The 15,219-nt window shown below is 34.7% G+C and overlaps 1 protein-coding gene across 21 annotated transcripts in view; it reads right to left on the minus strand.

Moving 5' to 3' along the window:
* The window catches only part of RIMS1 (regulating synaptic membrane exocytosis 1), a 305,897-nt gene that overhangs the window by 78,457 nt on the left and 212,221 nt on the right, over window positions 1-15,219 (minus strand). For 8 of the 21 annotated variants that reach the window (XM_054280435.1, XM_054280424.1, XM_054280433.1 and 5 more), the window contains 2 exons: window positions 7,114-7,185; window positions 2,114-2,226 (listed from right to left, as the gene is read on the minus strand). In XM_054280435.1, coding sequence (XP_054136410.1) covers window positions 2,114-2,226; window positions 7,114-7,185 — 185 coding nt within the window. Of the gene's footprint in view, window positions 1-2,113; window positions 2,227-7,113; window positions 7,186-9,345; window positions 9,424-13,035; window positions 13,120-15,219 lie in introns of all 21 variants that reach the window. The other 13 variants (XM_054280426.1, XM_054280417.1, XM_054280429.1 and 10 more) reach the window with 3 other exon arrangements.

Raw genomic sequence — 15,219 nt, forward strand, 5'->3', positions numbered from 1 at the left:
CAGACCTCAGTATGTTCTGGGTTCAATACTACATTAAGGTCAGATCACTTCTGGTCACTACATTTGACTCTGGTACTCATTTGTCAGGGATTATAGAGGTGGAAACTAATATTAAAATCTGGTACTGAAAATCAGAGCATGTACTGTGGTCTTATGGCCTTAGTGAATTTAATTTCTAACAGTAGTATTAAGTTAGATATACTAGTATATGTACTTCAACAGATACTGACACCATTTTTTAAACACATATTATAAAATCTATTCAACTTAGTACTCCTCTGCAAACACATTCTGAGCCGGAACAGAGCATTAAACATGGGTAAAATAAGAAAATCTCCCATTCAGAAGCAAAGTCAGTCACGCAGACAAAACCCAGGTACTGTGTCTTTAAGCACTGGCTCCAAGTGCTGTGAAACAGCCCCAGCAACAGGTGGCATGATGTGTAACAACACCAAACCACGGCGCATCACCTGCACATTTCACATGAAAGGCGCGAGCACAGTAAGCACAAGTGTAAACAGGCGTTCATTGAAACTGCATCACTTTACAAGTGTTCACAGTATCAACAACTTTATAAACCCAGAGTAGTTTTGGCCTTCTGCTCAACTTTCATTTTTTCTTTCCTCTTCTGTACACATCCCATTTCTACTCATTTTCATGGAAAGGTCTACATTCATTCCAATGTCTTCAACAAAACACACACTGGTGTTTTACTCTCACACACCAGTTACCAAGACCAGTAGAAAGATGATATACGAATATGCAAAGGAAAGCCAAATCAAAATTAAATTAAAAGCTAATTCATTCATTATATATTGTACCAAATTCTGAAATTGAAGTAGAAATATTGAAGAAAGTTGAAATTCATTACTTATTACATTTCTCTATAAAGCTCCCAACTTGCTAATATGCAGAAATAGAAACTCTGTATGTAGTTTATAATTCAGACAGTACTAGAGCCACTACAAAATGAGAAGACCTGAATAGGAAGTTTAAAGTTAATAAAAGTCACTTATATCAGTATATTAATCATTCAAAATAAACACATTTATAAAGTAAGAGTACGTTTTATATGTGCTGATTCAGGGGGTTGTATGCTATCACATCTCAAAGCCTTAACATTAATACAAACTAACTGCAGATTAATTATACAAGCCATCATACAAGAAAACCTCATTGGTAATCTGCCATGATAAGGTGGTCATGGTCAGCAACTTTATCTGTTCCAGAGTATGATCTGCTGACAGTTCTGCAATGCATTACAATAATTCATCATTATAAGCATTTCTTTAATTTCCACAAAGAAGAAAACCTTTTAGTATGTGGCAATCTCAGATGTTGCTTGTAGTCAATGAGACAACAGGTTTTTTTAAACACAGAAGAAAACATGAATGTACACATTTTTTCCATTGTGCCACTTCATTTTACCATAACAGCTCATTCTCTGCGTGTAGTATGTTGCTAGAAAAGGAAACAACAATGTACATCCTTATTTGATCTTAGTAGCTAAGAAACTTCTTCCACAATCATCAGGTCTACATTGTCCTTTTCAGAAAAAAGTAGCACTCTTTGCGTGATCAGTTTATTCTTAAGCAAGAAAAGACTGGTGACCTGTGCTTTCACATTTCCCATGGTAATTGTTTTCATTCTTTATTCACTGAACTATGAACTCCAGAAGAAAAATAGATCTGTGACATTTATTATTAATCTATGTTAATAATGCACAACAATAAATATAAATCACAAAATAAGAAATTAGTAAGACTGTCAAAAAACCTTGCCCCAGTTTTTTGTTGGTTTTTTTTTTTTTTTTTTTTTCGGTTTTGCTTTTTTTTCTTGCTGATAACATAGTAGACATGTTGGGAACTACCATGACTCAAACAGAAAATTTAAACATGAAAGGGTACTAGAAAAGTAAGGCAATTAAACCACACGCAATAACCCACCAGTCAAACTTCACTGGATTTCCCAAACTGCAAAGATGCTTTCATTTTCTTCTATTGCTTTACTGGTAGAAGTATAGCATTGGACATATAGTTATGCAAGAAGACTTAAAGTAAAGAAAGGTAAGAAATCAAAGAGTTTGAGCTATCACAAGCTCATTATTTGATACCTTGCTCTATACTGCCACTTCTTACTGGAACTTGTGGTAGCTGTCTTCCCCTACGACTGCTGAAGGAGGCGTCTGCAGGAGGAGACTGCGTGGGACTTCCTTGCTGATGTGTTCTGCAAATGAAATTGAAATGAAAGCAAAATAAGGCAAATGAAGACACATTTTATATTCTGATTTTTAAACACAAATTAAGTTGCAGGTACTGAAGATGGGTTTGAAAAAGTTTGCATCTGGTCTATGCCATATGCACATACTCAGGCCTAGATACCTAGTCAAATGTAAGTCAAGGCCTTACATTTAATTTCTCTAACTACTTTCAACTATAGAAAAATTGTTTCCTTTCAGTTTTTTGTTTGTTTAATTTATTTATTTATTTGTGGGTTTGCTCTGGTTTATGTTTTTTGTCATTTTGGGTTTTTTTTTTTGATAAAGTAATATTGAAAAACCAGTGAATGGAAGGCAGTTTTCTAAGAACCACTTATGATTATTACTCCCAATTTCTGTACATTCTCCTGCACTGGTACAAGGGCAATATAAAACGCCACTTTTATGTTCCATTAAATTTAATATTCCCTTTATGCTAATGCTATAATTACATAAGGCCACTGGACAGCAAGCATCTATTTCCAAAGGACAGTGTGTGTTTTTTCCCCAGAACGCAAAGAAGGAAAAAGACCTTTAACTTTTGAATTGGGGTGGGATAAGGGAGGGTGTGTGCATGCAAAACATGCACAAGACTTTTAATATTCATATCTAAGTAAATATCCTAAATCACTTTGGCTGAATTCTAGCTAGCACTATTTCAGAACATTTTGGCTACTTGATGTCTTATTCACAGATACAGTTTCAGAGTGTAAAGCACCAAATCCCTTTGGAACCCGAACATTTAAAATAAGTATGGACAGCTATAATAACTATAGGGAAAAGGTTTAAGAAAGTAAAACAAAGATGAGAAGCAGCAGATTGCTGAGGAGAGCTTAACTGCGAAATGCCCTTGCCAGTTACAGTAATGTCACCCTCACTATAGTGCATAAGCACTGTTTATCCAGTTGCAAGTAGATCACTTGTAATTTGAAGTAGCACATTTGTGCAAGTTCAAAATACTGTTGGCTTTCACTAGGTAGATCAGCTGACTTTCTCTCAGCCTGTAAGATCAGAGTTAGCTGTGTGAACACAGCATAACACAAGCTAACAACACATACAAGAGGACTAGCACAGGACTAGCACTATGAATACCTGGGTTTACCACAAAAGCATTTCTGTTTCTAAAACATACGTTAACTGCATTTCAGTTAGTGACCTAAAAAAGGACAATATGGAAGCACACCTGTGATTCCCTTACTTTCCTTTACAATTTGAAATAGAAAATCTATTTAAGTACCTGTAAGGACTAAAACAGAATCATAGTTCTAAAGAAACTCTAATGAAAGTATAAATAATATTATGCAGCAAAGTGATTGATCGTGTTAGTATAACAGACCATAATTATTACTAGATCCATAACTACAAGATAACCTGAAGCACTCAAAGTTTGTAGAGTGCCAAAATATTTTAACTGTGACTTTTTACTCTTGTTTGGCTTTCCAATAGGGTAGCCTTTAGTGATGGTTACTACTGTATCAGAAATTATACCAGAAATTTCAATTCTTGTGCCATCATTTCATTGTGGGGTAGTGTGTTGGGGGTTTTTTGGTTTTGGGTTTTTTGTTTGTTTGTTTGGGTTTTTTTAATTTCTGCTGACACTTACGAAATTTCCCTTCCAACACCCAGCACAACTTCCCCACAAGACACAGTCAAGGTATCCAAGGAACTTTCTGGTTCATATGACTATCATACAATAAGAAGCAATCCTAAAAAAGCCTCTATATATGAAATAACACAAGGATGTCTGCGAGGACAACAAACGGGTTTGGATTCAAAAGAATTTCATCAGTAACAGCCCCTGTGGAGTCACAATGCAAAAAAACCCCCAAGATTCTGTTGCTTGAGCTTGTATTCCCTCTCTTAAATCCTAACATTTCCTCAGCTAACTCCTGGCTTGCCCTAGTGATAACCATAATATTCTTGCAGATACTGAATTTCCTGATTCTGAAAGATGCTTACAATAACAAAGATGACCTGACTTCTGAAATTTTCTGTTCCTCCATGTTGACTACAAAAGCAATCCATGCAAACTATTGCACTTAACCAGGTTTGAAGCATCTATCAGATGTCTAAATATCATAACATCCATAAGGTAAATATGGACCTTAATCTGTGCCAGAAAGTTATTGTTTGCTTTTACTATGGATAAATGTTTCAATCTAACATAGTCATCATGCTCTCAGTTCTGATTTTTTCCTTTTAGAAGCTAAATATACAGGAATTTATCTGAGAGCCCAGTGAAACACTAGAAGTCTGTCCCACCATTACAGAACAGGACAGGACTTACCTGCAACTCAGAAACTTATCTCCTTCTCCAGTAACACTCTTTTTATAGATATGCCTTCCATGAAAAAGACAGAGGATCTGCTTAACTCAAATGAAGACAAATCAGGCTTAAGGTTTGCATTAGCTGGAGTATTACAATGAGATTAATATGCTTCTTGGTGTGCTAATAAAAAGAGAGACAAAATGCAATTGAAGAATAACTAGAATGGCATTAAGGACTTGCTGCCCTTGATCTGTTGCTTGCAGGAAGAAGCCTGCAAATGGCTGATCAGAAGAATGAGACAAAGGGGAACACGGAAGAAGTATGGAAGACAAAAGTTAGTGAGAAGATGAGACAGAAGTGAGATAAGAAGTAGAAAGAGAAGAGGAATCTGGGAAAAAAAAATGCTACCTGGTGAGCAGTGAGACTGCAATGAGCATGTACATGTGTATCTCCTGGTTCCTCACAGAGGAAGGAGACACTGCAAGCAGCAAACCTCTTAACTCAGCTGTCAGTAGCCTACAGGGGAATCCCACAGATTCCAGCTCTGCCAGTACACAGGAAAACTCAAATTCCTTTCCCTTCAAACTGATGCTTCAGTAGCATGCTCCTACCTAAGAAACTATAAAGAAAAACTAAGAATTAGCGAGGGTCACCAATCTCCAGCTCACCCCTGGAATAGTGTCCTATGCCAAATACAGAAAATACAGATCAAGGCTGTTTGTATCCTAAAATACGACAAGTAATGTCCAATCTGGTAATTCTAGGGTTAGGGCTGAAAGAAAACAATTTCAAATTTGGATAAACATATTTTTGCCCATTCATAAAAGAACAGAAAATTATTTTTGTGTAATCACTTTTACTCCTTCAGAACAGTTTGCTGGATCCTATCTAGAAAGCTTATCTCATTGAATTAGAAGAACTTCTAGGCTTTATAAACTATCAAGAGGCTGTTTTCTCTCTTTTATTTACATTTCCTAAGCTATCACACTACACAGAAAACTCAATCTTACATAGCATGTTGAAATGCCTTATAGAGAAGCTGAGAGCATGCTGATAGGTTATTCCAGTAATCTGCTTAACTAATAGTAGACAGGATTAGCAAATGAAAAAATAAAGCCTAACTGTAAGAGAAAAATGAATATTTGAAGAAAAAATAGTCTCAAGCTATATTTGACAGGAAAATTCATTGCTTGCCCTATCATCAAAACTTTCTGTCACTAGTGCAATATTACATCTGTGATGGAATACTGAAATACAGAATTCAGACTTCCTGAAACATTTTTGTCTCACATCTAATGCTAGTGAATCATCTCATGGAAAGAGAAGCCTACAACAGGTGCCATGGAGATGTACAAAGAAGCAGTACAATTTGTGTTTGCCTATGCTCTCGTCCCCTGGGTTCATTGCTGAATTACTGAGAGCCAAAACCTTTGGACATCAGTTAGTTTTCAGAAGCCCAAAAAAACAGTGAAAAAATGGTTTTAGTAATCTCCATGGCACAAAAGTCTCTGATTCAATCATAGCAAGGATTTCAGTCATCCTTTAGGTAATCTCTCTGACTCAAATTGAAAAAGCACCTGGGTTGTTGTGACAACAGTCATCTGACTCAAGGAAAACTTAGCCATTGCTTTTGGATCAGGAACAATAATCTGGGATCAGAAACCGCAAAACTAAAAAAAAAAATCTTAAGTTTTGCTACATAATGTGCATTTTCATTGAAAATAAAGATGTCTGTGTTGTTCATGGGAGTTTTAAAGCTCTCACAATGTAAACAGTTGTACATTCCACATCTGTGAATCAAAATAACTTTAATCAATTTCTGACAGAGGCAGGATCTCCTCCCTCCTCGCTGCTCTTATTTCAGTCAATTTACAGGGTTTAAATCATAACTAGATGTATTCATTGTTCAGTATATATCTTTATTTTTTCTACATATATATCGTTATTGTTTCTATATAATTCTATTCTATTTCATTAGTATCTTTCTATTAATATATTTCTATTCTATTTTTCTATTTTTTTCTATTTTTTCTATTTTTTCTACTTTTTCTACTTTTTCTTTAGATTTTGAACATGTAACCCCATACTACTGTAATATCAAAGTTAAGATATAATGACAATATAAATGCATAAAAAATTAATTAATTTTAACAGTTCCAGTCTTTATATTAATTTTGACATTATAGATTTAAATGTGTAACTTAAAAATTTTATATATTAAAGTGAAATTGATTTTATCAGAGGCATTTGGAATTATTTATCTGTTATATCTGTCTATCTATTTATATTATCAGTTGTGGTGATCATCCTCCAAGGATTTTTTTTAAAAAGAATCAGTGTTAAAATGCAGAAAAGCACTTCTAGTCTTTGCCATTGAGCTGATCTGCAGTGATGTAAAATGCCAGAAAAATTCCACATGTATGCAACAAAGTGATAAAAATACAGATACAAAATATATACTACTGTAAATGATGGCAACATAACTTTCTGTCACAGATGTTCCAAAAAAGCTGTATTAGAGGTATATTCCAAAATCTGGGATTGGACTGATAATAAGAGATTCTTACACATCAATCAACAGTCCTACCTTTCTGTTTCAGCTGCAGGGCCTTTCCTAGCTTGTTTTTGGCTGCTATATCTTTCCACTTTTCTGGACTGCCTGCGAAATGACATGTCATAAAAGAAATAAACAAAGAAGAAAAAGAATACAGAAATATGAAGATTATTTATCCATGTATTATAAAGGTAATAAAAGAAACAGTTGCCAGATGAGAAAGTGACAACTATCATCATAAACAGGCTGATGAAGTCTAGTTCTAAGAGCCATTGCATTAATTAGGTTTGATTGAAGCTCATGGTGTGCAGCTCATGAGGTACCAAAACAGGGAAGAAAACATCAACCCTGACTGAGCCTGCAACTACTTTGCACTTCACAGCCTGCATTCGACTAGAAACAATGACTCCTCATGGCCCTATAAGGCATCTCTTAACAGCATGAGAAACAAGTTCAGAGTAGACAGCAGGAAAAGAACCTTGCAGAAAGAAATAGAAAATATTATTTGAAGGTTTAAATCAATCTAAAAATTGCTTTTAAATCTAAATTTCAAAAGTAAAACAAATACTGCATGATAGCAGATTTAAAAAAGGCTGTCACTACATTAATAAAAACTTGTTTTTTTCAAAAATCTCATTCTATTACCTTTTAAAGTTTTTAGAAACAGATTAAACCAATCCTATTTTCTTTCTAGTCAATATAAGTAAGTTAGAAATTATTTCACTCCTTCAATCCTTTCCTACACAAAGCTTTTACAGAATTCATCTGACATTTGTATAACGAGGCACTAATTACCTCAGACAATCTAAGCACTCCCTTTGATATTAAATAATAACAATGAGGAGTAATAGGAGTCTACACATATAAGAACAAAGGTAAAGCCACGTTTCATCATTATTACCCAGGACTATAAATATAATAAGCAAATCTCTGCATATCTTTTGTTCCAAAAGTTTCTGTAGTATCCACAGTAATGTCAGTATTTACAAATTAGGATTACTACTTTAAACCTCAGAAAATCATCAATATGTATTATTTTTTCAGAGAAAAAAGTGCACACAGTGTTTCAGGAAAGGTAAAACCAGGGAGTGATGATTATTCAATCCTAGACCAGAAATGCTGACAAACTAATACATGCAAGATCTTGCAATGAAACAATCAATGTCATGTATCAGGCTATACAAATTACTGTGGGCAAAACAGACAAAAATAACATTTAAAATAGCATGTTTTCCTTTTAAACCATTGTGGTTATAAAGAGTAATCCAGTGCCTGCACTGGAGGAGACCTAAACAGCTGTGACACCAAACTATGCCCAAAGAACATAATCATAGTTGTTTTTCATTATTTTTACCCGCTGCAGTCTTTGATGAGCTTTTTATGGTGATGCAGTAGATTCTACAAAAAAGAGAACACTGCAGCAAAATACAAAATACTTTCTGCATGAGCAGAGCTCATAACCTGATGCCTTCGGGATTTTAAAAAATGTATTTTCTCACAAAAAATAGTATGTCAGATTAGAAACAGAAATCCCTTTTGTCCTCAATCTATTTTATTTTTGTATATTGTCATTGTTTTTAATTTTTTTCCTTTGCCAGGACAAATATAAAGTGGATACAGAGGAAAACAAACATATTAAATGCTGCAGCTTTATTTAAAACCTACAGTTAGCAAAGTTTTTTAAGTTATGGCTATATCCACTGTATGCAGCAGCATTACCATTCAAATTATGCCACCCTCTTCATTTTCTGTTTAGTTGGTTCTGTCTGGGGCTTATTTTTCTCTTACTCCTAATGTTGCTTGCCTCGATTGTGACATTGCACACAGTGGAGTAGGAGATCTCACAGTGAGTGGTTCCAGTGGGATGGAAAAGCCAAGAGCAGGATGTGCTTTGCTGTGACAGGTAACACAGCAATACACAGCACTAATGAGCTGAGGACACTTATTTCTCTGCTCTCAGGGCAGTCTTGAGAGCAGCACATACTAGAAATTAGTGAAAATCAGTTTCCTTTTTGGTTCCTCCCTCTGGCTAAGATGATGCTGTATACATTTCCAATCAGCTCAACATGCTCTGACTTACTTCCTAAACATACTGCATAGGAGAAAAAAATATTATCCATGAATGATACATGCACATATGTACTAGTACATAAAACAGGGAAAAAAAATAAAAAGGAATGTGTGAAAGTATGTAGAGCACATGAAGAATATACTGTAACCAATACCTCATTTACTTTGATCTATGATTTGAGTAAATAAGGATACCTCTGTGCTGCTCCAGGTTTAGCACTTAGGTGGTCTACACTGTCCTGTTTTGGAATGCAAGACTCCAGCGTCCTTGTTCTTCACAATATTTGGAAACATGGATGTGAATTTGGACGGAATGAGCAGAAACAGAGAGATGATCACATGCAGTGAAGGTGGAGACATGCAGGCAAATATATAAACAAAAAGCATTAAGTCACTATCTACTGAAAAAAGCCGTATTTCTCATTTTCCTATTCCAAACACTATAAAATTTTAGATGTCAGATCAACAGTCTAAGATGTAAAGATGTATAGAATGAAAGCCACAACAACAACAGTATTTTTAAAAACCATTATATGCTCTACATGCTGAATGGCAGTTCTGTTATTTAATTTATGGTGCAATTATCCTTCTTGAGAATATATAAACATACAAAAAAACTATTTGCTTAAGAAGATGCATATTTTGTCATTATATTGTGAAATTCTCCCAAAAATACAAGTAAATTTCCTGATTTCATGCATTTTGATGATACCTTCATGTTCCATTGCCACACAGTCTGCTACAGTAACAATTTTCAGTAATTCAAGAGTGAAGTAGAATAACTGACTCAGATTTTTTTTAAATAAAAAGTATATAGGAATATCTTTGAATTTCTATGGAATTTTAATTTCTGCTGAAGCTGTAGAATTTCTTCAGAGCTTTCAATCTGGAAAAAATATTATCTTGTTGGTTTATTATTCATTTTTAATGAAATATATGACAAGATCCATGAATAGAATATTTTTTTTTCAAATATAAAATTTGAACTTTAATGAGAAAACTCAGCAAAATTTGTGGTCCACTAATAACCTAAGTTTTGTATTATATCTGCATCTATACCCAGTAGGGTCAGGAATGGCTAAAATTTCTCCCTAAGATCATAAATCTTCCAACTGTCACACCAAATCATTGAACAATACATATCATATTTAGGCAAACACTACATATTGTTTTATATACAGACAAGCTATTTACAGTTCATGCTCCAAAATTCTATGTGCCTCAGTATATTTAACTGTCAACAAATCTACAGACAGAAATTTATAATATGCCTACAGAAATTAGAAATTACTACTTCTGAAATGAAAACATAACACTGTTGTACAATTCAGTGTCCAGTATTTTTATATTATTTCTTACTGTTTTGTACAGGAGCCCTCAGTGGCTTGCAGTGAGTGTTACTTTATGTAGCCTTGAAGCCACCAGGAATGTCATGTTCAACACTTCCTGACTTTTACTGAAGTTTCCTTAAAGGTTGGATCTGCATGGTACCTGCAAGTACCAGAGGGCACTTGCTCTGCAGCTGGCTTCAGGTGACTCTGGGACAAGCATTCTCACACATGCATGCATGACTGACAGAAGCCACTTCTCTCAAATGAAAATATATAAGAATTCCTTTTTTTAAAGGCTCATTTTATCCAGTCTTGGTTATATGCTGATGTTATATTGCAGATTTTTCCAAATGAACAATCTGAAAAAAAAAATCACCTACCATTAAATACTCAGCTTTCATTCACCTTGTTTTTATCATCACTTAAATTTCACAGATCTCCAGATACCCATCTCTCTACACTGTAGACACTAGACATTTAGACTTCCTAATTTCTAATTAAAAAACTGAAAAAACTTTCAAGGAATTATGCTATTAAATCCAGTAGAAAAATTATCCTTCAAAATATCTTATAGAAATAAATGATACCAAACATTTCCAAATTTTTAACACTGAAATAATACATAACTCATGTCTTCTCATCAAGTATCAAGGAGACACTTCCTGATACAGCAAGTGAGCAAATTCCAGAAGAACAATCTTGCCAAATATTTTATCAAAACTTATGTTAATAACCATTAGAAATAAATACAATGTTGAAAAAAATTAATTTGTCAAAATTAGAAATAATGTAAACTTAGAGTAGAGAACAAAGGGAAAGCACCTATGATTGCTTCACTGATGTTCTCTCTACAGATATGCAAAAAACTCAAGGTTCTCAGGACTTCTCCTAATATCAGAGAAAATCTTGGAACTCACAGGCTGCAAACACTCATCAGCATTGAGGTTAGCTTTAATTCCTTCTGTGCTCATCAGTGCCTGACTGCCATCACTTGGTTTGGTGACCAGATTGCATGCAAGATTTCCAAACACAGGTAGGCACTGATTTCATGTAGAAAATCAGACTCCTGTTTATCCATCTCAAAACCCTTGCCATTACAGATTCCATATCCTACAGATGTTTCAGTGTAAAACGTTTGCTAGTGGGCATTAGATGATTTCAGCCTTTCTCCACAAAATTTCAGCTGATGTAAAAAGGCTTACTATTTGGCACTGAGAATGGAAGTATTTAGAGGAAAACTTTATTTCCCTTATTTTTTCAATCTGATACCCTGAAGTCAAAGGCAATCTTTCAATTGACTCAAAAAAATGAGAACCAAAATTACTTAAAAACGCCCAAAAGACATAAAGTACATTTCTAAACTCTTAGTAGTTGTCCCATCAAAGGTATGTGTTGGCAAAATTTCTGGAAATGCAGTATCTGTAAGGGAGGACAGCTTCAAAATGATGTTTCACTACTTTAATTCTCTAATTTATAATGCTGTTTAACTCCAGTTAAAAAAAGAAAATACTACCCACACACAGTTACACTCTTCCCACCTGGTCTGAGTGGAATATTTCCAGTATCAAGTAAACAAGATAAATCACAGTAAAAATATTAGTTCTGTGGGTAGACTTCAGCAGAAGGCCAGGACTGGCACCACTGGTATTTCAGCCTTAAAACAATTTTAAATGCAGCTTCATAAGTTCATGTAAAGATTACTTACATTAATCTGCATTTACACTAATCTGAGTCCTGTCAGTTACTGTAATACAAAATACTGAAAGAAAAATTTTGAAATTGCACTTAAATATAAATTACAATGTCTGCTTGAAATATCTATCTGGAAATAAAATAACAAAGAAAAAAATTACTGCTGCCAACGCAGTGGGATACCAAAACTCATGTGATTAGAAAGCTTATGAGAAGTAAAAAGCAAAGGTGCTTTTAATAATCATAGATGATACTCAGCATAAAAATTTACTTAGAGCCCTGATGTTCTTAATCAAAACCTACCTTATTAGGAAACCTGCTCCATGGAGGCCATCCTGATTTGGACAGAATTTACAAACAGTGCCAATTTTTACATACATCAAGTACAAAGTGTTAACAAGACCTCCAACATATCAGCCTGTGGGTTTTTTTCCCATTAGGAACAGTTTGTTGAAAAAAGGAAAACCAAAACCAATGAAAACAAACATATACACAAGAATATGCTCTACAACAAGTATTTATCACATTATAAAGCACCACAGTGAAAGCACCAGCACCATTTACAGAAGCAGGTAAAGACAGACTAAACAACATTGACACAGATGATGCTCTGTTGTACCAGACATCATATTTCATGCCTTGTGACTATTCAGACAAACAGAAAACTTGAAAAGATGTTCATTCTTCTGTGCTTTATAACAGCTCAACAAAACGCAGAGATGATACCTAAACTGCTGTTTTATTTTGGGCTTCTGGAGGTTGCAAGTCTCCACACAAATGCACACTTCTAATTTTCAGTGTACTCCTCTGAGAGTGCAAGATGCAGTAAGGCATTTTTCAGCTGGGAGGAGCTGACTAGTACCTGTCATCCTCCGGAGATGCATGCTGGATATGAATCCTGGGACTAGTAGGTCGTCTCCTCTCTAGGGAGGGGGACCATCTACCCCTGTTTGCCCGTTCAATAAAACAGGAAAAAAATACGGTATTTAGTTTGTGGTAAAATTAAATATATGGGATTTGGGACTGGAAAAATACCCCAAAAAAGTAATGAAAGTGTGTAATTTAATTATTTTTTCTAACAGCTTTCTAATACCCAAGTATACTTTAATTAAGGCTGCTTAATGCAAAAACATCCCATCTGAAACAAAGAGAAGGTATGCCCAAAGATGCACAATTTAGACCAATATAAATCTTCTATATGGTGTACCATTAAGTTTTCAAATATTCTCAAATGCTTGACTACCTAAAAGCCTGTCATTTGTGTAGGAAGCTGCAATTCCAAATTAGAAAAGACTTATAAGACTGTATGATGATCATTATCTTGGTATTTTTCTAATCCCATCTCTCCTAGCTATTTACACAGAAAAATGTAATCTCAGTAAAAATGTAGGACTGTTAATTATGATAAAAGTTCTAGGGCATAAAGTCATCCTTTTCTGGAATGCAGTGAAAGAATACAGGTAAATTATTTAACTAAAACTAAGCTACACACATTTGTGTACAAGTACTGGAGTAATTTTTTATCATTTGGAAACATATACTAAAAGCGTGTGCAGCCAGCTTCCTCTTCTATTCATTTCTCTTTATCCCTGCAGTACATGCAAGGACATTATGTAACACAACTAATGTCAACAAAAAGGACCTGAATTGAGAATGAAAACTGGTGTATTATGAGATTTCTTTTCTTGAAAATCTCATTAAATTCAGAATGATAAATACTATAATATAGACTGATGCTTTTGTTTGTAATGCAACAATTGAATGCATAATGATTAACAATACCAAAACAAACTGATTTATTGACAAATAGCAAAATATTTGCATAAACTTGGCACAAGTATCTAATATTTCCCTTTCTGAGGCATTCTTCCAGTCCATGTAATAAGGAAAAGGGTTTGATTTATGGAACATGCAAATAACAAAGGTTTTAGGGACATGAGCATTATTTGAACAGTTAGGTAGATCTTTCAGATGTTTCAAGAGCAAATAGGTTGTTAGTAGTTAGCTTCTTTTTCTCTCCAAAGCAAGAGTTAAAGAAAATGTTAATGCATCAGTGCACTCAGACAAAGCCCTTAATATGCTGATATCCACTACAGATATTAAAGAGCATTTGCAAGAATTAACTAGGAAATTCAGTAGGAATTTTCAGAACATGGTCCTTCCATTGAATGCTGAATGACTGTGAGCCACAGTACAACACCAACATGTAGCTACCTACTTCTTTACATGCTTGGAAAGAACCAGAAAGACAGCATGTCACAGACCTAATGCAAACACGTATTTCACTGTACATCATTTTAAATGGAAATGGGGGTAATTGACATAACTGTTAAGGGCATGCAATATAAAAATCAACATGAATTCAGGACAAGCTTCAATTGGATCAACCTCCCTGGTATCTGTTTATGATTAGGTAACAGGAAACTGCTGATCTTTGTCTCTTGTTTAGCTAGTAGTGGCCAGCTGATGGCAAACATCCTGTTTTGATTCCCACTGCAGTGAAACACCTCAGAACAAATCTAAGACAGCTGTGGGGCTGTATTTTGCAGGTTTGCTGATCCTTGTACATGACCTAATCCCTGGGCTGTGCTCCTCAGTTTTATTTGCTCAGACCTCCACTAAGTGATGTCTCAGGCCTAAAGCCAATACTATAAGTACAAATCAGTGCAACTGTTCTTGCGCTAACACACATACAACTGCTTGCAACAGCAGAAATTTAGAGGGTAAGTAATAGCCACACTACATATTTTTAACTATCACTGACTGCAATCTTAAATCAGTCTGGGGAACATGCTATTATGATAAGAAACCATTCCTAAATCAGTTCAGAGTCTGCCCTTGAAACTCATGTCTAGGTGTTTTCCTGAGTAGAGACTGGGTTTCAAAAAGAAATTTCTCCATTCTAAAGAAACAGCACCCAATTTATAAGGAAAGAAGCAGAAATTTTGAGATGCAGTGAAAAGGATAAAAATGAAAAAACCCAAAGCATAATGAAGCAGTAGCAGGAAAAACACTTTCAATGGCAATAGAAAACATTTGATAAACT

The sequence above is a fragment of the Melozone crissalis genome, unplaced genomic scaffold, assembly GCF_028551555.1.
Source record: "Melozone crissalis strain CALT ecotype California unplaced genomic scaffold, PUWL_Pcris_2 ptg000027l_1, whole genome shotgun sequence".
NCBI classification, from domain to species: Eukaryota; Metazoa; Chordata; class Aves; order Passeriformes; family Passerellidae; genus Melozone; species Melozone crissalis.